Genomic DNA, 24,899 nt, shown 5'->3' on the forward strand with positions numbered 1-24,899 from the left:
TAGTACAGGGGGATCTGGAACTGTCACCACTTCTGCAATAAAATTACAAATGATGAAAATGAATGAAGTTACAATTTACTCTTACATTTAGTTGTTACATTAAAAAATTAACACATTTTAATATGTACACTATGTAAACACATAAATTAGTAAAACAGTTCAGAATTCCTTACCAGGACTAGGAGTGGGAGGTGGTGGTACTGGAGACTTGTGAAAGAAAGTGTCAAGCCTGGACTGCACACTTCTCTTCTTCTGCTTCTCCTTCAGGGTCTCCTTGTAGAAAGTTACTAAGTCTAACATTCCACGTTTTATTTTGTCAAACCTGGCAACGTTAGGGTCTTCTGCCTCCAAAAGAAGCCAGGCTCTCTCCAGATGAGTAAAACCCTCTGACAAGCCTTTCACAGTTAATGACCTGGGTTTTGGCTCTGGTGTCGCCTCCTCTTCCTCAATCATTTGCTGTTCAAGTTCAAGTAAGTCCTCTGCAGACAATTCCTCTCCATGGGATGCCAGCAGCTCTGTTACATCATCAGGTTCAAGATCTAGTTTCAGCTTCTTGCTTAGCCCTACGATCTTCCTCGTCACAGTCTCGACGTCTTCTGCCTGGTCAAAGCCTTCAAAACTGTGCACAAACTGTGGACACAGTTTCTTCCAGGCCCCATTTAAAGTGGTCGTCTTCACCTCGTCCCAAGCACTTGCAATATTTTTCACTGCATCAGCAATGTTGTAGCCCTTCCAGAATTGCTTCAGTGTCAACTCCTTGTTAGCTTCTATGGCCCTCAAAGCAAAACGTATGGTCCTTCTAAGGTAGTAAGCCTTGAAATTAGCTATTACTCCCTGGTCCATTGGCTGTATCAGCGATGTGGTATTGGATGGGAGGTACACCACCTTCACATTAGGGTGCATGTCGCTCAAATTTGAAGGGTGACCAGGGGCATTGTCCAGGACTAAGAGGGCCTTAAAAGGCAGACCCTTCGAAGTCAAATACCGTTCCACTGCTGGCACGAAATGGTCATTGAACCAATCTTCGAAGACCATCAAGGTAACCCAAGCCTTCTTATTTGATTTCCAAATCACAGGGAGTTTACTTGAAAATGCCCTTGAATGCCCTGGGATTCTCGGCCAAATACACCAGCAAGGGCTTCAGTTTCAAATCGCCACTTGCATTGGCCCCAAACAGCAAAGTCAGTCGCTCCTTTCCAGCTTTATGGCCAGGTGCTGACTTCTCCTTGGAAAGGTACGTTCGATTTGGCATTCTTTTCCAAAATAATCCAGTCTCATCCACATTAAAGACTTGGTCAGCCGTGTAACCACCATCCTTAATTATCTCAGCCAAACCACCTGGAAAACTTTCTGCTGCTTCGCTATCAGCACTAGCAGCTTCACATTATGCAAATTTGCACGAGCCTTAAAACGGTTAAACAAACCTCTACTCGCGGAAAATTCACCACCAGCACTGCCTTCGCCAAACTTTTTCACTACTGCCTCATGCAGCGCTCTAGCCTTCTCCTGGATCACACTTAAGCTCACCGGAACACGTCGCTGGTTCTGGTCCTCCAGCCAGATCATGAGCAATTTCTCCATTTCAACAATGCTCTGGCTACGTTGCTTCTCGTTTATCACCGTTGACTTCATTGGTGCAGCATCCTTAACGTGCTTCAGAATACGTTCCTTGTCCTTCACAATGGTTACCACCGTGGTCCTGCTCAAGCCTAAAGAACGGCCTATTTCGGTGTTAGTTTCTCCCTTCTCCGAACGCTTCACCACGTCATATTTTACCTCCATCGTGATGACCTTCCTCTTCTTGGATGAACTATCATCGGAGGAAGTACTTTGGCGTTTAGGAGCCATTGTAAATTTGCGAAAATGGCAAGGAATTTCAGCAACATCTTAGCACACAACCAACTGAACTTTAGGCAGACACGCGATTGAAGTGGCGTCTTTTGGTATCGTTACGCTTAGCGTCCTCGACCGTCCGAGGTCGTTGTTCGGTCAATTTACCATACAGTTTAATAGCGTTAATTAATTTATGCGCCTCCGCTCAAAAACTAGTTCTGCGTATGAGGTATCGTTAAAAAGCATAACAAAACGTCGTAACCTTGGAATTTGCGTTGTAATCTAACCTGAAACTTAGTTTTTTTAATTATGTACTGGAAACAAGCAATGATTTTTTCATTATTTGCGCTCTTGGACTGTTTTAAACTGCGCATCCCAAGCTAGTGTATTCATTCGCCCGCAAACTAGTTCTGCATATGCGGCGTCACTAAAAAAATTTAAAAAATACGAAAAAAAAGTGTCGAAAATCATCATAACCTCAAAATTTTTGTTGTAATGTAACCAAAAACATATTTTTATTATATACTGTGCTAAACTATAAAGGATTTTTATCATAGCATGTGTTTTTTAAAAGCGTCGTTAACTCGGAGCGTCGGAAGCGTCAGCGTCGTAACCTCGGAACAAGCGTCGTAACCAAGGACGGATTTTCCATTGAATATTTAAGAAAAAGCGTCGTAACCTCGGAACGTCGTAAGCCGGGGACCGCCTGTATTTTTATATGCAAATATTTCGGAAATGAGAAATGCTACATCCTTCAATTATTTTTTGTTGTATCCTTCATGAATTTGTGCACATTTTCATATGTGAAACTCTATAAAACGGCTAATATGAAAAGGAGCAAATATTGGGATAATGCGATGTATGCATTTCGGAGATTTTCGGCCGGTAATCGGCGCGCGGAGGGAAAGAAAGTTATTTTTAAAAATTCACCATAAATCTAAATATTATGCTAGACACTTCAAATTTGCTACAAAATGAAGATAAATGACTGTATATTACTAGATTGTAAGAGTTTTAGCTTACAGTTGTGTTTTTCAACTTTCGGTAGAATCAAAGTTGACCGAACATGGTTTTTTTCTATTTATCGTGATTTATATGCAAATATTTCGAAAAAGAGAAAAGCTACAACCTTCAATCATTTTTTGTTGTATTCTACATGAAATTGTGCACATTTTCATATATAAAACTTTATGTAGCCGCTAATTTGAAATGGTGCAAACATTTCGACAATCGCACGAAAAAATTTCTGATTTTTTCGAAAGTGTTACCGCGCGGACGTAAGGAAAATTTTTTTTTTTTTATATAAATTCACTATAAATCAAAATATTTTGCTAGAGACTTCCAATTCCTTGCAAAATGAAGGTAAATGATTGAATATTACTAGAATATAAGAGTTTTAGCTTACAATTGCGTTTTTCGACCATTTCGGTAGAGTCAAAGTTGACCGAAGGTTGAAATTTTTGCACTTATTGTTATTTATATGAAAATATTTCAAAACTGATAAAAGCTACAACCATGAGTTGTTTTTAGTTGTATTGTGCATGAAATTGTGCACATTTCCATATAGAAAACTTTATGTAACGGCAAATTTAAAATGGTGCAAACATTAGGACAATTTCACAAAAAAATTTATTGGAAGTTACCGCGCGGACGCAAGGAAAAAGTTTTTCATAAATTCACCATAAATCGAAATATTGTGCTAGATACGTCCAATTTGTTGCAAAATGAAGGCAAATGATTGAATATTACTAGAATATAAGAGTTTTAGCTTACAATTGCATTTTTCGACCATTTCGGTAGCGTCAAAGTTGACCAAGGTTGAAATTTTTGCACTTATCGTTATTTATATGAAAATATTTCAAAAGTAATAAAAGCTACAATCATGAGTATTTTTTGTTGTATTCTACATGAAATTGCGCACATTTTCATATACTATAATACTCCATGTAACGGATAATTTAAAATGGTGCAAAAATTATGTCAAAGTGACGATAGAATTTTTGAGATATGTCACTGATACTTTTTAGTGCGATAAGAAAGAAATTCTCGCTTGCGCGCCTGCATAACGATTGTAAACAAAACAACGCCTTGATCCGTGAACTCCCAGTATCCCCTAAGGCGTGTGACTCAAAAGTTTTCGGCTGGTATGCCTATAAGTATTTTTCCGCGAATTAAAAAAAATTTTTTTTTGAGTCGACGTATAATACGTCCAATCGGCATACGGGAGACATTTTGACTCGACATTTAATACGTTCAATCAGCTTAAGAGGGTTAAGTCAATACAGGTTTACTGTCGCTTCAAAGAGAGAGAGAGAGAGAGAGAGAGAGAGAGAGACTTGGTTAGGTAGTTACACTGATACTTATCCACTTGCAAATGTCGAATAATAGTTGTATATTGAGAATAATGGTAATTTTAATAAAACTTGTTTTACTGTATCCAATCATATTGCATGTGTTATCATATTGCAATATATGAAAGAGCAGTGATGCGCCCTTTGCGTTCTGGTTTTGTTTACATCTTCATATACTATAATACTCCATGTAACGGATAATTTAAAATGGTGCAAAAATTATGTCAAAGTGACAAAAGAATTTTTGAGATATGTCACTGATACTTTTTAGTGCGATAAGAAAGAAATTCGCGCTTGTGCGCCTGCATAACGATTGTAAACAAAACAACGCCTTGATCCGTGAACTCCCAGCATCCCCTAAGGCGTGTGATTCAAAAGTTTTCGGCTGGTAGGCCTATAAGTATTTTTCCGAGAATTTAAAAAAAAATTTTTTTGAGTCGACGTATAATACGTCCAATCGGCATACGGGAGACATTTTGACTCGAAGTTTAATACGTTCAATCGGCTTAAGAGGGTTAAGTCAATACAGGTTTACTGTCGCTTCAAAGAGAGAGAGAGAGAGAGAGAGAGAGAGAGAGAGAGAGAGAGAGAGAGAGAGAGAGAGAGAGAGAGAGAGAGAGAGAGAGACTTGGTTAGGTAGTTACACTGATACTTATCCACTTGCAAATGTCGAATAATAGTTGTACAGTGGTATCTCGAGATACGAAATTAATCTGTTCCGAGACGGCCTTCGTAACAAGAGTTTTTCGTATCTTGGAACACATTTAACATGTAAAATGGCTAATCCGTTCCAAGCCCTCCAAAAACACCCCAGTAAATTATATTTCCAGGCCTAAAACACATGTTCTTGGGTTACGACGGAAGAAATATGACTCCAAAAAGGCAAAATACTGTAAATACTAGAGTATTATTCAACTGCATATAATGTTCAACCCCATTTTTACTGCATATATTAGGACTTTGGCATATGTCCCTTAGCAATAAGCCTAGCCTATGTTAGCGGTTGCTACTGTAGCCTAGTCTATGATTCTGACATCTAAACCTAAGAGCTAAAAGCTTAGAATATGCCAATAAAATGTATAAATAATCAGTATGTACTCATTTCAAATAATTATTAATTAATCATTAACTATAATACACAAACAAACAAAAAACAAACCTTTCAATCGATTGTTTACATTCAGATCTTACCCGTCTTACGAGTATGGAACGAGCGCCAAGCAATCATTTTTCCTAGCACACAGTAAGCCATAAATTGTCATTAGTATCTCTCTTCAACTAATGAAACCACCAAACAGTGTAATAACCATTCATTTCTATTCTTTATTCTATCTTTACCTAACGGAGATACCGAGTTACTGACAGCTATAATGAAACATACGTAATACGTATACGTAACGTAATAATAAAAAGAGAAGAATTCTAAAAAATGCGTATTTGTTGGCAGTTCTGATTTATTTATATTTTATGAATCTAATTCAAATTTTTTTTATAAATTTTTTTTATTAAAATGTATGCATGTACTCATTTCAAATAATTATTAAGTAACCATTAACTATAACAAACCAACAAAAAAAAGCTTCCAAACGTCTGTTTACACCCAGCACTTATGAGTATCGAACGATCGCCAAGCAATCACTTTTACACAGTAAGCCATAAATTTTCATTCTCTCTCTTCAACTACTGAAACTACCAAACAGTATAATAACCATTCATTTCTATTCTTTATTCTATCTTTACCTAATGTTTTTTTTTATTAAATGTATTGCATGAATACTAAGTTTTTCAATTTACAGCAACCTTTTACCAATAGAATACTTAAAGCACAAGGGGTAGATGCTGACCAATAGGAGAGCAGGACCTTATGGGGTGACTAGCATCAGGAACCAATGGGAGAGCGGGAGGATGGTGGCGAGTTTACTCAGTTGGCGGCGCAGGAGTTTTAAAATTGTTCTCGGTGGTCCAGGCGAATCTCGGGACTTTATAGCAACAACCTTTCGTATCTTGAAAACTTTTCTTATGTAGAGCAGTAAAATTTTTCGTATTGCCTTTCGTAACTTGGATTTTTTGTAAGCTGAGCCTTTTGTATCTCGAGGTACTACTGTATATTGAGAATAATGGTAATTTTAATAAAACTTGTTTTACTGTATCCAATCATATTGCATGTGTTATCATATTGCAATATATGAAAGAGCAGTGATGCGCCCTTTGCGTTCTGGTTTTGTTTTCGGCTGGTAGGCCTTTAAGTATTTTTCCGCGAATTAAAAAAAAATTTTTTTTGAGTCAAACGTATAAGACGTCCAATCGGCATACGGGAGACATTTTGACTCAACGTTTAATACGTTCAATCGGCTTAAGAGGGTTAAGTCAATACAGGTTTACTGTCGCTTCAAAGAGAGAGAGAGAGAGAGAGAGAGAGAGAGAGAGAGAGAGAGAGAGAGAGAGAGAGAGAGAGAGAGACTTGGTTAGGTAGTTACACTGATACTTATCCACTTGCAAATGTCGAATAATAGTTGTATATTGAGAATGATGGTAATTTTAATAAAACTTGTTTTACTGTATCTAATCATGTTGCATGTGTTATCATATTGCAATATATGAAAGCGCAGTGATGCGCCCTTTGCGTTCTGGTTTTGTTTACATCTTAAAATAATCAGCTGATCGCGTTTTACCTATATCACCACTTCTTTAGTTTCTGAATGGAACCTAATTCAGAGATACATTCCTTTTGTAAATTATCATAGCTGAGTGTAAAGAAGCCGATTCTATGTCATATTTTTCATACATACGGTGCCTGAAAGGGAAATCATTGTTTAGTTTGTTTCATTGCCATTCTCAAACAAGTGCTAATAACAATACAATAATGAATGATAAATATCGAACATAATTATTGTTCTAAACAGTTTCCCTATGATGACGGCATATGTGATGAATCAGGTGATGTGTAGGTAAACGAAAGAAACATTCAGTGGGATATATGAACATTTACGTACAATATGTATTGCATTCTTTAACTTAAGTATTCATTTATATACCTCCCTATGTATTCTCATTTGTCATGTATGATATGTAATGACTGGATCTTGCCCGTGTGGCAGTCATGTTCCGCCAGTACGGCACCACTGTGTTTTCCTTGCTTGCACATAATTTGTGGCTCTGTGATTTTGTGTACTTCACCTAGACATTAAGAACCTGCTTTTAGTATTTCAGTGTTCCTTCATCCCCAACCTTTAGTGATAAGGATAACACATCGAACACACACAATATCTATGTGAATCATTAAATGGAAAGTGAGTATTATGTTATCCTAAATGTTATCACTGCTATAATTACACTATCATTGACATTTCTGAAAGGTTACCGAAAGATAAAGGTTGCTGCGAGCATAACCGTAACTCATTGTTTACATTTTCTCAGATGAGATCGCATAGGTAAAAGTTGATTTCATTGATATAGAATTATTCCTGAAATAGGCTAATTGTTATGAAGGTATGTCAATAATATACAGTATTACCTCAAACTTACGTGATTCGAGTTGAGGTAAATTCACAATGTGTAGGTAAACGAAAGAAACATTCAGTGGGATATATGAACATTTACGTACAATATGTATTGCATTCTTTAACTTAAGTATTCATTTATATACCTCCCTATGTATTTAATATATGTCATTCTCATTTGTCATGTATGATATGTAATGACTGGATCTTGTCCGTGTGGCAGTCATGTTCCGCCAGTACGGCACCACTGTGTTTTCCTTGCTTGCACATAATTTGTGGCTCTGTGATTTTGTGTACTTCACCTAGACATTAAGAACCTGCTTTTAGTATTTCAGTGTTCCTTCATCCCCAACCTTTAGTGATAAGGATAACACATCGAACACACACAATATCTATGTGAATCATTAAATGGAAAGTGAGTATTATGTTATCCTAAATGTTATCACTGCTATAATTACACTATCATTGACATTTCTGAAAGGTTACCGAAAGATAAAGGTTGCTGCGAGCATAACCGTAACTCATTGTTTACATTTTCTCAGATGAGATCGCATAGATAAAAGTTGATTTCATTGATATAGAATTATTCCTGAAATAGGCTAATTGTTATGAAGGTATGTCAATAATATACAGTATTACCTCAAACTTACGTGATTCGAGTTGAGGTAAATTCACAATAGCGCAAGCTTTTCATTGGAACCTAACTAATTACCACACCAGTATTTCACAGACACGCGAATGCAAATGCAACATTTTCAATCCTAGAGAAACCTTGCAAAGGTGTTTATTCAATTTTTTATGTAATTTATAGGTTTTCAAGCTTTTATGCGTAAATTAAAAGTAACATTAGATAATAAAAGAAAAAAAAATCTCATTTACTGATTTGAGAGAATTTTTTATGGTAGTATATGTAGTATGTACTGTTTAATAATATTTTCAAATATATTAATTATAATAATAATTGGAATTACAAAATTTGTGATAGTATTTTAAAGAAATAACCTTTCCATTTCACTTTGACGTAAGAACATTCTCTCTCTCTCTCTCTCTCTCTCTCTCTCTCTCTCTCTCTCTCTCTCTCAGTTAAGGACCTTGACTACTGGGAAAGACTACAATCCTTAAAATTATATAGTCTAGAAATGAGAAGAGAACGCTACATGATAATTCAGGCATGGAAACAGATAGAAGGAATAACAGAAAATATCATGGAACTAAAAATATCAGAAAGAGCAAGCAGAGGTAGATTAATAGTGCCCAAAACTATACCAGGAAAAATAAGGAAAGCACACAGGACATTAATCCACTACGCACCAGCATCGATAATGCAGCGTTTATTCAATGCGTTGCCAGCTCATCTGAGGAATATATCAGGAGTGAGCGTAGATGTGTTTAAGAATAAGCTCGACAAATATCTAAACTGCATCCCAGACCATCCAAGATTGGAAGATGCAAAATATACCGGAAGATTGTTTACTAGCGAACTCTGGTAGACATTAGAGGTGCCTCACACTGAGGGACCTGGGGCAACCCGAACGAACTGTAAGGTCTGTAAGGTCTAAGGTCTCTCTCTCTCTCTCTCTGCTACTGAGATGAAAGAATTTTTGTGGTACATCTATATGTTTATTAACCCTCTTACGGCGAAGCCCTAAAAATCAAAACCTCTTCTGTATGCCGGCGCCGGTTTGGAGTGAGCACGGAAGCGGAAAAAATATTTTTTTCAAAAAATCATAGCGCGCTTAGTTTTAAAGATTAAGAGTTCATTTTTGGCTCATTTTTTTGTCATTGCTTGAAGTTTAGTATGCAATCATCAGAAATGAAAAATAATATCATTATCGTATGTAAATAATGCGAGATATGGTAGCGAAATAAAAAATATTCATAGATTATTGTATTCAAATCACGCTGGGCAAAAAAACGGTCAAAGCTAACGAGTTACTTTTTTTTTTCGTTGTATTGTACACTAAATTGCAATTATTTTGATATATAATACATAGTAAAACAATAAAAGCAACACCGAAAAAATATTATCACAAAATGATGTACGAATCCGTAACGCACGGACGTAAAAAAATGTTATTTTCAAAAATTCACCGTAATTCTAAATATTGTTCTAGAGACTTCCAATTTGTTTCAAAATTAAGACAAATGATTTAATATTACGATACTGTAAGAGTTTTAGATTAGAATTGCAAATTTCGACCATTTCGGACGAGTTAAATTTGACTGAATGTCGAAATTTTTATATATATATTATTTTATATGGACATATTTCGGAGATGGAAAAAGCTAAAGCCTTCACTTATTTTTTATTGTATTTTTCATGAATTTGCGCACATTTTGATATATGAAACTCTATAAAACGGCTAATATGAAAAGGAGCAAATATTAGGATAATGCGATGTACGTATTTCGGAGACTTGCGGCCGCGAATCGGCGCGCGGAGTGAAGGTAAATATATTTTTCAAAAATTCACCATAAATCACAATATTGTTCTAGAGACTTCAAATTTGTTTCAAAATGAAGAAAAATGACGGAATATTACTAGGCCGTAAGAGTTTTAGCTTACAATTGCGTTTTTCAACTATTTCGGTAGAGTCAAATTTGACCGAACGTGATTTTTTTTCTATTTATCGTGATTTATATGCAAATATTTCAAAAAAAGAGAAAAGCTACAACCTTCAATCATTTTTAGTTGTATTCTACATGAAATTGCACACATTTTCATATATAAAACTTTATGTAACAGCTAATTTTAGATGGTGCAAACATGTCGACAATCGCACAAAAAAATTCTGATTTTTTCGGAAGAGTTACCGCGCGGACGTAAGGAAAAAATTTTTTTTTTTCATAAATTCACCATAAATTGAAATATTGTGCTAGAGACTTCCAAGTCGTTGCAAAATGAAGGTAAATGATTGAATATTACTAGAATATAAGAGTTTTAGCTTACAATTGCGTTTTTCGACCATTTCGGTAGTCAAAGTTGACCGAAAGTTGAAATTTTTGCACTTAACGTTATTTATATGAAAATATTTCGAAACTGATAAAACCTACAACCATGGGTTGTTTTTTTGTTGTATTGTGCATGAAATTGCACACCTTTCCATATATAAAACTTTATGTAACGGCAAATTTAAAAGGGTGCAAAAATTAGGACAATCGCACGAAAAAATTTATCGGAAGAGTTATCGCACGAACGTAAGGAAAAAGTTTTTTCATAAATTCACCATAAATCGAAATATTGTGCCAGAGACATCCAATTTGTTGCAAAATGAAGGCAAATGATTGAATATTACTATAATATAAGAATTTTAGCTTACAATTGCGTTTCTCGACCATTTCGGTAGAGTCAAAATTGACCGAAGGTTGAAATTTTTGCACTTATCGTTATTTATATGAAAATATTTCAAAACTGATAAAAGCTACAATCATGAGCATTTTGTTGTTGTATTTTACATGAAATTGCGCACATTTTCATATATAATACTTCATGTAAAGGATAATTTAAAATGGTGCAAAAATTATGTCAAAGTGACGAAATAATTTTTGAGATGTGTCACTGATACTTTTTAGTGCGATAAGAAAGAAATTCGCGCTTGCGCGCCTGCGTAGCGATTGTAAACAAAACAACGCCTTGATCCGTGAACTCCCAGCATCCCCCAAGGCGCGTGATTCAAAAGTTTTCGGCTGGTAGGCCTATAAGTATTTTTCCGCGAATTTTTAAAAAAACTTTTTTGAGCCGACGTATGATACGTCCAATCGGCATACGGGAGACATTTTGACTCGACGTTTAATACGTCCAATCGGCTTAAGAGGGTTAATATTTTCAAATAATAATAATAATAATAATAATAATAATAATAATAATAATATAACTTTAATAACAAGATGATGTGTATAAAGAATTATTTTCTTTATCTTTCTTTTTATCTCCACAGAAGCTCGAAATCCAGAGCTGTCAAATATGTCAAGTAATGTGACAGGATGGAGAGTGTTGCCATATTAGCGATCATTGAAACTCTCTCTCTCTCTCTCTCTCTCTCTCTCTCTCTCTCTCTCTCAATCTCTCTCGTCTCTGCGGTCTCCTCTCCTCTTTTCATATGTAATTTTTACACACCCCTATTTTTACCAACCATTTATTTCTTTTTTAAGGGTAATATAATATATAATAAGCTGACTTTCTAAGGGAATTACAGTAACTTATTTTAATTTAAAAGTCAGCTTGATACTTATGTAAAGACTACTCTATCTCTCTCTAGATAATTTTTTATTGATCTATTTTCACCTTTACCTTCTAGATTTATTAGTAAAAATAAAAAAGCACTCTGTTCATGAAAAGGAATTTTAGAAACAAAGAGAAAGACAGAATACAGAATTTTTTAAAAATGGTTGAACAGACTTCTAAAAATAGATTGGTTGGTCAGAATGGGGAGAGAGAACTATGTTGTACATATGTAATCTTCACACATTCTTATATTTATGGGGAATGCATTAAGCTAAATTCTTAATTAAATTGCAATAACTTTAATTTAATTTAAAAGTTAGCTTAATATTTAGGGAAAATGATTACGATCATATTTAGTGTTCAAACTCTAGAAATAAGCATTTATTAAAATTTTTAGAGACAGTGCAAAACATGCGCGAAAATTCCCCTTGCACAAGGGAGTCGGGAATCTAACCTCACATAAGTTGGGGGTGTTGTCACTCTATGTATAAGGTGAAAATGTTTTATTACCTTCATTGTCAGTTTATTTCATAATGTTAATCTTCATGTATGTTGGCGGTCGTCACACCAAGGCTGAGGCTAGCATACCGATACGTACTTATCTTAGAATTCAAGGTTTGATTATTACAATTGTAGTGTAAGATGATCCCAATTTTTAGGGGGGAATTTTAGGGTTTAAAGGTTGTCTTATTCGCAAAAGTATAAAGTAATTTTAGGAATAAATTACATCTTTGATGCTGGGAAATATGAGTAATCCAAGAGCTAAATATTGTGTGGTTAGACATAACTTCTTAGGATTTTGAGTTTATTGATTTTGAAAGTAATGGCACTACCATCCATGTGAATGGTGTTCATTTTGGGATGTAATTGAACTGTAGAACCCACAGACTTCAATATTGTTTTAATTTGTGATCCTTAATACACCTATTTTATGATTGTTGATTTGAAAATTTCCATTAGTATGTGATAAATTATTTATTCCCTTTACATTGCACTTTCAGGACTTCAGTTTGCAGGAGCACATTTGCGTGAGCTTCAACAAGCTTTGAAAAACCCAGCTGCCAATATGGGGCTTATCTTTGATGAAGGTGCTAAAAGAGCAAAGAGAGCCATAGGTTTTGTAGATGCAGTTCAGATAGAAGGCATCCATCCAAATCTCTCCGAATCTGCTGGCATTCTGTCAAGAGTATGTTTGAATTACTTGTGTGTGTTTTTTTTATGTTTATTCTCCTTTAAGCCAAATTAAAGATAGCTTAGAAATATGATTTCGTGATCTGGTAAAACTACGTTATAATAATAGTAAGTTGGAGTTGCCTATAGTTTACCATGAGTGATACATGCAGCAGTATTGTGATGTTTTTGGAGTGTTCTTTTGACAATCGGTTGCATTATTTCTGAAACTTTTCCTATGCAGTATTCCAATTGTTCTTCCACCACCTGACTGTCCAGTTTCTTCTGCTGAAGCAATTAAGCTTTTGTCAGGTTCTTTGACATTTTTTGAATAATCAAGTTGGACACCTGTTCAAGTTAGTCACTGGGTGCTTATGGATAAGATTTCAAAGATGTAAAGCATTACTGTCCAGTTTTAGTAAGCTGACCTTAACTTGGTAGTCTTGAAAGAAAATTTTTGATAATGAAGGTAAGTGGTCATATGTAAATGAAAATATATTCTAAGCTTGTGACTATGATACTGATCAGAATGCACTTAATAAAAATGGAATTTTCATTATAAAATGAAATTTTATTGCATACTTACCGAACAATTATACAGCTGTAGGTTCCCTACGAATGGCAGACAATAGATTCAAAACTTCTGCGGTGGCGCCGCCATCGCTGATGTAGGTGACGTCATCTCCCTCCACTTGAGGGTGCTACAGGTATAACTGCCCAGGTAACATCAATTCGTTCTGCCCAGCCATCCACCTGTGGGGAGGAGGGAGCGCTTTGATTAATAATTGTTTGGTAAGTATGCAATAAAATTTTATTTTATAATGAAAATTCCATTTTTATTCAGTGTCTTACCGAACAATTATACAACTGATTACCCATTGCAAGGATGGGGGGCTGTGGATGTAAGTTTTAATTCTAAAATAACATATGATTCTTGAAAATAAAGTATACCCAAAAGCACTGTTAGTGCCTGTTGTACCTTACCTTGTAAGAGAGCTACTACAGGAGAATACTGCCTCTGGTCGGTGCTCATCTTACGTAGTAGAAGGCTTGGAGTATGACCAATGGGTGCCTCTACATGGAGTGAAAGATCCTCGTAGTCATGGTGTTCACCGCTGACCCAACAAAGATACAACAAAATATTGCCCTTGCCTAAGACCAGAAATAACCAACATGAAAAAACTGTCACCTACACCGAAATAAAAACCTTTAATCACCAAAACTAACACTAAAATGACTGGTGAGTACTCCAGGTACAGTGGTACCTCGACATACGAAAGGCTCAACTTACAAAAAACTCGAGATATGAAAGCAAATATGAAAAATTTTACAGCTCTACATACGAAAAGTTTTCAAGATACGAAAGGTTGTTGCTGTAAAGTCCCGAGATTTGCCCGGACCACCAAGAGCAGTTTTAAAACTCCTGCACCGCCAACTGAGTAAACTCGCCACCATCCTCCTGCTCTCCCATTGGCTCCTGATGCTAGTCACCCCATAAGATCCTGCTCTCCTGTTGGTCAGCATCTACCCCTTGTGCTTTAAGTATTCTATTGGTAAAAGGATGCTGTAAATTGAAAAACTTATTCATGCAATACATTTAATAAAAAAAAAAAACATTAGGTAAAGATAGAATAAAGAATAGAAATGAATGGTTATTATACTGTTTGGTAGTTTCAGTAGTTGAAGAGAGATAATGAAAATTTATGGCTTACTGTGTACTAGGAAAAGTGATTGCGTGGCGACTGTTCGATACTCGTAAGTGCTGGATGTAAACAGAAGTTTGGAAGCTTTTTTTTTTTTTTTTTTTTTTATTATAGTTAATGGTTACTTAATAATTATTTGAAATGAGTACATGCAATACATTTAATAAAAAAATTGTGAATTAGTTATCATAAAATATAAAATAAATCAGACTGCTATCATACGTATTTTTTAGAATTCTTCTTCTGTTTTAATATTACTTTATGTATATGTATCATTATAGCTTTCAGTAACTCTGTATCTCCATTAGGTAAAGATAGAATAAAGAATAGAAATGAATGGTTATTATACTGTTTGGTAGTTTCATTAGTTGAAGAGAGATACTAATGAAAATTTATGGCTTATTGTGTCCTAGGAAAAGTGATTGCTTGGCGTTCGTTCGGTACTTGTAAGAGCTGAATGTAAACAATCGATTGGAAGGTTTTTTTGTTTGTTTGTTTGTGTTTTATAGTTAATGATTAATTAATAATTATTTGAAATGAGTACATACTGATTATTTATAAATTTTTTGGCATATTCTAAGCTTTTAGCTTTTTTGGTTTAGATGTCAGAATCATAGATTAGGCTACAGTGGCAACCGCTAACATAGGCTAGGCTTATTGCTAAGGGACACATGCTAAAGTCCTAATATATGCAGTAAAAATGGGGTTGAACATTACATGCAGTTGAATATTACTCAAGTATGTACAGTATTTTGCCTTTTTAGTCATATTTCTTCCATCGGATCGGCGTCGTAACCCTAGAACATGTGTTGTAGGCCTGGAAATATAATTTACTGGGGTGTTTTTGGAGGGCTTGGGACAGATTAGCCATTTTACATGTAAAATGTGGTCCAAGATACGAAAACCTCATGATACGAAGGGCGCCTCGGAACAGATTAATTTCGTATCTCGAGGTACTACTGTACATTGTACCCCCAGACTTCCCTTTAACTCGCCAACCTTGGTACAAGGCGAAACATAGGCTAACCGAGGGAGCAACCCCCTATATGTCGTTTCTCCCAACACCATGCCAGCTACCGAAAATGGACCGAGAGACTTACAATCTTCAAACACCGTCTCGATTTCTTTCAAATAATGCGTAGCAAACACAGATTTAGACCTCAAAAAGGTACTTTGGAGGATAGCGGATAGCGACAAGTTGTGTCGAAAAGCAAGGGAAGTCGCTACTGCTCAAACTTCGTGCGCTTTCACTCTCAGTAAAGGAAACACTGCGTCGTTAGCTTGAGAATGTGCTTCAACAATAACTCTCAGAAAAAAGGAAATAGCGTTTTTTGAGAGGGGACGAGAGTGATTTTTAACAGAGCACCACAAACGATTCGACTGACCTCTAATCTTCTCCGTTCTGCGGAGGTAATATCTTAATCTCTGCACAGGACATAAGAGCCGTTCTTCTTCTTCCTGTCCTATCAAGTCTGTCAGGTTCTTGAGAACAAATTTACGTGGCCATGGATTAGAAGGGTTTTCGTTTTTCGCGAGAAAATTGAGCTCCACGGAGCAAACTGCGTCGCCTTGAGAAAATCCCACTTTTTTTTGTCCATCGCTTGTAGCTCGCTAACTCGTCTAGCTGATGCCAATGCAACTAAAAGTAATGTCGTCTTGGTGAGATTCCTCATAGACGAAGAAAGTAACGGTTCAAAGGGAGGACCCGAAAGCCGTTTAAGAACTATATTGAGATTCTATGCTATCAAACCCTTTGACGATTTGGAAGTCTCGAACGACTTAATTAGATCGGAAAGATCACTATTCGTGGATAGGTCTAGTCCTCTGTGTTTAAAAACTGAAGTCAGCATCGCTCTGTATCCCCTAATAGTCGAAGGCGCTAAACGCTTAACGTCCCCTTAAGAAAAGAAGGAAATCAGCTATTTTGCTCACAGATGTTTCAGAAGAAGAGACTTTAGTCTGTCTACACCATTTTCGAAACACTCCCCATTTAGACTGGTATAGTCTGTTAGAAGAATCTCTTCTGCAGCTCATCTCAAAAAACCTTTTGCTCTGACGAGACTCCTGACAGTCTGTATCCTGTCAGTGCCAGAGCGGATAATCCTTGGTGGAATCTTTCGAAGTGCGGTTGTCTGAGTAGACATCTTTTTAACGGAAGAAGTCTTGGGAAGTCTACCAGCAAGTCAAGGAGAATGAAGCGACCAGTGTCAGAGAAACATTTTTGTGGAATGACACTTTGTTCAGCACCTGTCTTATTAGGCCGAACGGGGGAAAGGCGTAGGCTTCCAGGCCCGACCAGTCTAGTAACATTGCATCGACTGACCATACAAGAGGGTCCGGGACTGGAGAGCAAAACAGCGGAAGGTGGTTGTTCCTCGAGGTTGCAAAGAGGTCTATCATCGGCTTTCCCCAAAGTTTCCATAGGTCTAGGCAGACCTTCGCATCGAGAGTCCATTCTAACGGCAGTACTTGATGACGGCGACTTAGTCCGTCCGTCAAAACATTCATTTTCCCTTGAACAAATCGAGGGATCAGCGTAACTTGAAATTTTTCTGCCCACAGAAGCAGATCTTTTGCAAGGTTGTAGAGGGTGAAGGAGCGCATTCCCCTTTGTTTTCTGATGTAGGAAATTGCTGTGGAGTTGTCTCCGTGAACTGCTACCACCTGTCCCGTCACGAGATGAGAGAACGCCTGAAGTCCCAGGAACACTGCTAAGCTCCCTCACGTTGATATGAAGAGAGCGCTGTGTTTCCGACCATTCCCTTGACGTTTCGTTCTTCCCCAACAGGGCTCCCCAACCTGCGTCGGAGGCGTCTGAAAAGAACTGAAGGGTTGGGTGGAGCGGACGAAGGGAAAGACCCCCTGCCAGTCTTGGTTTTGAAAGCCACCACGCTAAGTCCTCCTTGATTTCGTCTGAAATCGAAAATACTGTCGAGTCCGGTTGAGTATTTCTGCACCATGAAGCCTTCAGGAAGAATTGTAGGGGGCTCATGTGCAGCCTTCCGAGTTTGACAAACTGTTCCACCGAAGCTAGTGTTCCTAACAGACTGGTCCAATGGTTGGCAGAACAGGACTTGCAGTCCAGGAAGTCCTGTACTACTTCCAGACACGACTGGACTCTCTTTGGTGAAAGAAAAGCCCGAAAAACTCGATAGTTCAGAGTCATCCCCAAATAGAGAATGTTCTGAGTTGAAATTAGCCAAGATTTCTCCTTGTTTATAAGAAGACCTAACGAGTGAGTTAATGAAAGAGTCCTCTAGAGATCCTTCGTGCACTGACTTTCCAGAGAGGAATGGAGAAGCCAGTCGTCTAGGTAGAGTGACACTCTGATGCCCAGGAGGTGTAACCACTTTCCCAGAGGAGTCAGCACTCGCGTAAATACTTGCGGTGCTGTTGAGAGGCCGAAGCAAAGGGCTTGAAACTGGTAGGTCTTGTCCATGAACACAAACTGAAGGTATTTCCTGGAGTCCTGGTGAATTAGGATGTGGAAGTATGCGTCCTGCATATCCAGGGATACCATCCAGTCCCCTTGGCAAAGGGATTCCAGCACCGAATGAGTCGTTTCCATATGGAATTTGATCTTCTGAACGAACAAATTCAGTGCGTTCACATCCAGTAAGGGCCTCCAGCCCCCCGATGACTTGGGGAGTACGAATAGACAGTTGTAAAACCCCGGGGATGGTCTGTCGCTTATCTCCTCTATGACAGCCTTCTGCACAAGAGTCTCTATTTCTCGGGTTAAGGCTACAAACTTCTCCAAGCCTGGAGAGTAGGCGGGTAATGCGATGGGAACATTGGATAGAGGCGGAGTGTCTTTGAAAGGAATGGAGTAACCGAACTGGAGAACTTGGGTCACCCAGGGTTCTGCCCCTCTGCGACTCCATTCCTCCCAAAGAGGCTCAGTCTGCCCCCTACCGGGGCATGAAGGATTGAAGGATCACTTGGATGATTTTGTGTCGGGTATCAAGGACTTGGTCGGGTGTCGTAAATTCAATCTAGGCCTGACGAACGGTCTAGACTTACCCCCTCGAAAGGGTTTCTTCTGCAAGGGTGATTCCGAGGTGGTAGTCGTCACAATCGAGGGTTTATCTCGCTTAGAAGACTGAGCAAGCAAGTCATTAGTAGATTTCTTTTCCAGCGCGGAAAGTATCTTGGCTACTGTTTCTTCGGGAAACAGATGATCCTTGTCGAGAGGAGAAAACAAAAGGGCGGATTTCTGAGGCTAAGCGACTCCTCTCGAAACAAAAGAACACCAGAGCTGTCTTTTCTTGAGAGTCCCGAATGCAAAGAGAGAGGCCAGCTCATCGCAACCGTCCCGAACTGATTTGTCGGGACATGACAAAACCCCAAGCCAGTACGATGCCAGGTCCTCCTGGAGAGTAGGGCACTCTATTTTCGTAGTGAGGGCTCCGATCGTCCAGTCCAAGAAGCTCATAATCTCTAAAATCTTGAAAATATTCTTTACCAAATGGTCCAACTCTGGCGATGTAAAGAATATTTTAGCTACTGCAAATGCGGACCTCCTATTTGCATCCATCAGGCCAGAGAAGTCCCCCTGGGAGGAGGCACACACTCCTATTGAAGGGGCTTCTCTGGTTACGTAGAACCTATACCTCTTCTTAACAAGTTTCGACAGAGGATAGGCAAAAGTTGCTTTCCCGAGCTCTCTCTTTAACTTCAACCAGTCTTCTATATCACGAAGCGAATGTTTAGCAGCCTTGGAAAGTACGAGCTTCGGGAGAAGAGGATCGAAATTCTTCCTTCTCATCAGGAAGATGGAAGCAGGCGACCTGGGAGCGGCTGCTACGAAGTAATCCAGGTACATGTCCAGAAGGTAGCGTAAAAGCTTCGAATAGCACGAGAGAGGGATAGGGTCCGTCATCCGAAGAGATAGGCGACAGAGATTGTTCTTGATTCGACTCATTGTTCTTCGTACATTGTTTGCTTTCTTTCGTCCAGTTCATCAACTCTTGCAACTGTCGACGTAAAGGAACTAGATTCTTGTCATCTTGAGTTGAAGTCTTAGTAATTGGGGTTGTGGACTTCGGCACTATCTACACCGGAGGTCTCACGCCCGTCGAATTATCTGTCGCATGTGAAGTCGAAGGTAAACTTTTGACAGCTTGATGAGTCAAAGATCTCGCCGAACTCAGAATCGGTCGCTCAACAATTGAGTCGAAGGCGGCTGTCGCTGTCGTAAGAATACGAGGCGAAGTCCATGTAGCTACGCTACACGACGAGTGAGAGCTATCTACTTCTCTGTTCCTCTTCACAGGGGGCGGAGAGAACACCTCTTCATTCAAACATCTCTTCAGCGGACGTGAGGCTGAAGAATCACGCCACTTACGACGTCTAACCGGTGACGAATCACTCGACTCTGTCAATAACTGGTTACTGAACGACACTCCTTTCCAATGGTGTATAGTCGAATCCTGCTGTTGCACCACAGGATCGACGGAGGAAGCGACTGTCTGTGGGCAAACCCCGACAGTCTCCCTTTGACCTCCGGTATTATATGTCTTCTCCCCGAGGCGGGGGAGCGGGACAGGGACCTTCGTCTAGGAGAACTATCGGGGCAAACAGCCACCCCCTCAGATTGCACTGCACTGACACTTTTCACTTCACTAGAAGTCTTTTCTATGAAATACTTTACAGATAACCCTAACTGCATAACCCTATTAGCTAATACATCAAATTTCTTTTCAAATGTAGACTCGAGGCTGGTAATGGTGTCAGGAGAAACTCCACGGGAAGTTGGCAAGGGAGTTACAGGAGCAGGAGTAAGAGGACTCAAGATCGGAGACATAATAGAGGAGGAGGAGAAGGAGAAGGAATAGGAGCAGGTGCTTTGATAGAAGAAGCACAAGCAGCTAAACTAGTCTTACTTTCAGCTCTGAGAGCCGCCTTCCTCTTCCTATCCTTAATTATTTTCCCCGAGTGAGAAACAAAAACTTTCCACTGTTGTTCACTCCAATCCTTGCATTCATCACAAGTAGATTCTCTAGAGCACTCACAACCCCTACACTTAATGCACTTAGTGTGCGAATCATAAATTAATTTAACTAACCTAGTTTTGCACCCTCTGGCACAAAACCTAACTACTGAAGGACTAGAGTCCGACATGATGGTAAGACCACAAAATTGCAGAAAAGAAATTCAGCTTCAATCCTACAAACACGGAGTTGAATACTTCACCGATATTGGAGAGATAATACTTCCCAAAAAATGAAGAAAAAAGTCTGCACTGACCACCGATGTTCACCAGAAGCCGGCAGAGAACGAATTGATGTTACCTGGGCAGTTGTACCTGTAGCTCCCTCGAGTGGAGGGAGATGATGTCACCTACATCAGCGATGGTGGCGCCACCGCGGAAGTTTTGAATCTATTGTCTGCCATTCATAGGGAACCTACAGCTGTATAATTGTTCTGTAAGACACTGCAATAAAAGAAATATTTTTACATCAGGCATATTCATGTAGACTTATTATTCATAAAATTCCTTAATTCCAAAAAATGGATTCCTGTTACACCAACTTGTCCTGATCAAGGAGTGGAACATAACTGTACATGATCAGTCATCCTCCAAGGAGCCTAGCTGTGCCTCATTCTTTAAACTACAGTGGTACCTCGACATACAAAATTAATCCGTTCCAAGGGGACCTTCGTAACCTGAGCTTTTCGTTTCTTGAACCGCATTGTACATGTAAATTGCCTAATTCGTTCCAAGCCCTACAAAAACACCCCAGTAAATTTTATTATAAAGCTAAATTGACCAATAAACAATGAAATACAACAATTTGGACCATTCAATACCTAACTTAATACGTACTACTAATATGTACCTGTAAATAAAGTGTATTAGTGTACATGGTATAGAAGAAATACTGTACATACATACATACATATGTAGTAAAATGTGGAACCTTACCTTTCGACTGAGGCTATCTCCGGAAGTGGTGACAGAGGAGGACAAACGGCAGAACATTTGTTACGTAGTACGTACACTTAACGAAACACATTAAAAATGTCAGGAAACATAAACTAAACTTTACGAAACATATAAACAAAACCGTAACACTAAACTTTACAAAAAAAAAAAAAAAAAAAAAATTCCTTTTTTGATTTTTACAAAATATTTTTTTTTTTTTTTTACTTTTTTATACTTTTTTAAAAAGTAACTTGCCTACTTTTCACAATGTTCCTGAAACGACTCAGGCAAACGTCATTGAACTGCGCAAGCATACGACCTGTGTAAGCCTTTTCGGGGAGTCTCTTTTTTACAAATGATTGCACCTTATGAAAAGCAGCTAGAGCATCCTTAATTTCTGCCGTTATCATAGGGTTGTCCTCCTCCTCCTCGCCGCTGCTAAAGAACTCTTCTTGAGCGACGTTATTTCTTGACCGACGTTATGTTGCATGGCCTCCAACTCCTTCAGGTCTTCCGTCGTAAGCTCCTCTTGGTGCTCCTCGAGAAGGTCATTGATGTCGTCCTTGTCGACGACCAGCCCCATGGACTTGCTGAGTGCAATGATCTCGTCAAGATCTGGTTGCGAAACAGTTTCAGGATCGTCAACTGTTTCTGAATCTGCACCAGCTTCGCCCAAGTCAAATCCCTCGAAGTCTTGGGGGGATACGGCATCAGGCCAGTTTCCTCCACGAAGAATTCAAGGTTTGCCTTGAAACTTCCTGCCAAGCTTGATAGATGAGTCGGATGCATATCACAACATCAAAATGCTCCTTCCAAAATTCATGCAAGGTGAGGTTTGTGGTATCGGTGATGTCGAAACATCTCTTGAAAAGATGTTTCGTACACAGATTCTTGAAGTTCGATCTCACTTGCTGGTCCATGGGCTGGAGGAGAGGGGTGGTGTTAGGCAGAAGATAAAGAACCTTGATAAAAGAATACTCTGCTAGGATATCTTCCTCGAGGCCAGGAGGGTGAGCAGGGGCATTGTCCAACAACAGCAGACATTTTAGAGGGAGGCGCTTCTCTTCCAAAAATTTCTTCACTGTTGGGCCGAAACACAGATTTACCCACTCGGTGAACAAAAGTCTCGTTACCCAGGCTTTCGCATTAGCCCTCCACATCACTGGAAGCTTCTCCTTTAGCACTTTGTGGCCCTTGAAGGCTTGAGGAGTCTCTGAATGATAGACAAGTAGGGGCTTCACCTTGCAATCCCCACTGGCGTTCGAACAAAGTGCGAGCGTAAGCCTGTCTTTCATAGGCTTATGCCCAGGTAGCTTCTTCTCTTCCTCCGTGATGTACGTCCGACGAGGCATTTTTTTTCCAAAAAAGGCCAGTCTCATCACAGTTGAAGACTTGCTGGGAACTGTAGCCTTCCTTGATCGTCATCTCGTCGAACGTCTTAATAAAGGCTTCGGCTGCTTTCGTGTCCGAGCTGGCCGCCTCCCCATGCCACACCACCGAATGGATGCCAGTCCGTTTATGGAATTTTTCGAACCACCCATGAAAAGCCTTGAAGTCTGGGGTTGGTGTCGATGTCCCTTCTCCTCTGTCGTCTTCGGCCTGGGCAATCAAATCGCCAAAAATAGCGCTGGCTTTGTGGCAGATTGCTATCTCGGTTATCGTATCGCCAGCGATTTCTTTGTCTTTTATCCAGACAAGAAGCAGCCTTTCCATCTCGATGAGCACGTGGCTCCTCTTGCTAGACAAAATAGTCACGCCCTTGGAAGGTGTAGCTGCTTTGATGGCTTCCTTCTGCTTAAGGGTGGTGCCTGTTATTGACGGATTTCGGTCATATTCCTTAGCGATCACACTCAATCGCATGCCAGCTTCATACTTCTTGATAATCTCCATCTTTGTCTCCAAAGAAAGCATCCTCTTCTTTCCGTGAACTTCAACTTTCTTGGGACCCATGACTACGTATATACTGTACGTAATTAAGTTATGTAGTACGTATATGTATGTATGTACTAAAGTTCTCACACAACACGATAAAGTAGTACTACAACGAAACCACTAACGAATTTACGTTAATAAACAAAATCGTATAGAACGAACGAAATCAGCGTGTGTATAGAAACGATGCTGCTACCGAGTGGCCGAAAAAGCACGCCGCTACGTAGATGCATGATGGGAGATGCTGACCAATAGGAGAGCAGGATCTCATTGCAGTGACTAGCATCAGGAACCAATGGAAGAGTGGGAGGACGGTGGCGAGTTTACTCAGTTGGCAGCGCACGAGTTTTAAAATTGTTATCGGTGGTCCGGGGAAATCTCGGGACTTTACAGCAATAACCTTTCGTATCCTGAACTATTTTCGTATGTTTTGTTACTCAAATTTTTCGTAAGTTGAGCCTTTCGTATGTTTAGGTACCACTTTATATACATAATGTTGTATGAAGAAGTGTTTTATTCTGTGAAATTGTTTTTTGTTCATCTGAAGCATTGTATCTAAAATGGTAATTAGCTATTTAGGAGGGAGGACAAACCAAGACAAGGTGAATGGAAGGCATCCTCAACTGAAAACCATATTTGCTAGGTATGCTCATGATAGCTTGTTAAGCAAATTTTATCATCAGCCCATCAGGTCTAGGCTTACAGTAAAACTAGTTTGTATCATTTCAGAGACATGGAAGTTACACCATTCCCCAGGTACTTAGGGTGCAATTTGTGGTACACTGGATAGCCACACTTTTGGGTAGTGCCAAATAAATGACTGATTAGAATCTTAATACAGATGAGGAAAATGAAAGTCTCTTCCAACCTTGATAAATGGTCTGCTTCGGGAATTGGCCACAATGATTACTTATCAAAAGATTCATAGAGTTAAAACCGATTTTCCCAGCAATGTCAACTTCTGCCTTGAAGAATGGCAGTAAACTCTAAATTGGATTTAAAGTCAAATATCAAACATCTCATGTGCTTTGATCTTAGGTTGCAGAAGATGAACTATTAAGCCATATACATAACCTAAATACAAAGAAATGTCATGCAGTGTGATACAAAGAAATGACATGCAGTGTGAAGGAAGAGGCCCCAGTAGCAAAGAAATAACTTGAAGGTCCAATGCAGGTATGCTTTGATCCCCTCCCCTCCTCCTCCTTAAAGATCACATCTTTACAGTAGAGCAGGGAAAGGTAAGGAAGACAGATG

General features: G+C 38.8%; 1 protein-coding gene across 1 annotated transcript in view; it reads left to right on the forward strand.

Moving 5' to 3' along the window:
• The window catches only part of LOC135218542 (very long-chain specific acyl-CoA dehydrogenase, mitochondrial-like), a 303,617-nt gene that overhangs the window by 270,934 nt on the left and 7,784 nt on the right, over nucleotides 1–24,899 (forward strand). The window contains exon 9 of the mRNA XM_064254915.1: nucleotides 12,911–13,095. Within this exon, the coding sequence (XP_064110985.1) occupies nucleotides 12,911–13,095 (185 nt within the window). The remainder of the gene's footprint in view (nucleotides 1–12,910; nucleotides 13,096–24,899) is intronic.

Source organism: Macrobrachium nipponense, chromosome 9 (genome assembly GCF_015104395.2).
Source record: "Macrobrachium nipponense isolate FS-2020 chromosome 9, ASM1510439v2, whole genome shotgun sequence".
Lineage (NCBI taxonomy): Eukaryota > Metazoa > Arthropoda > Malacostraca > Decapoda > Palaemonidae > Macrobrachium > Macrobrachium nipponense.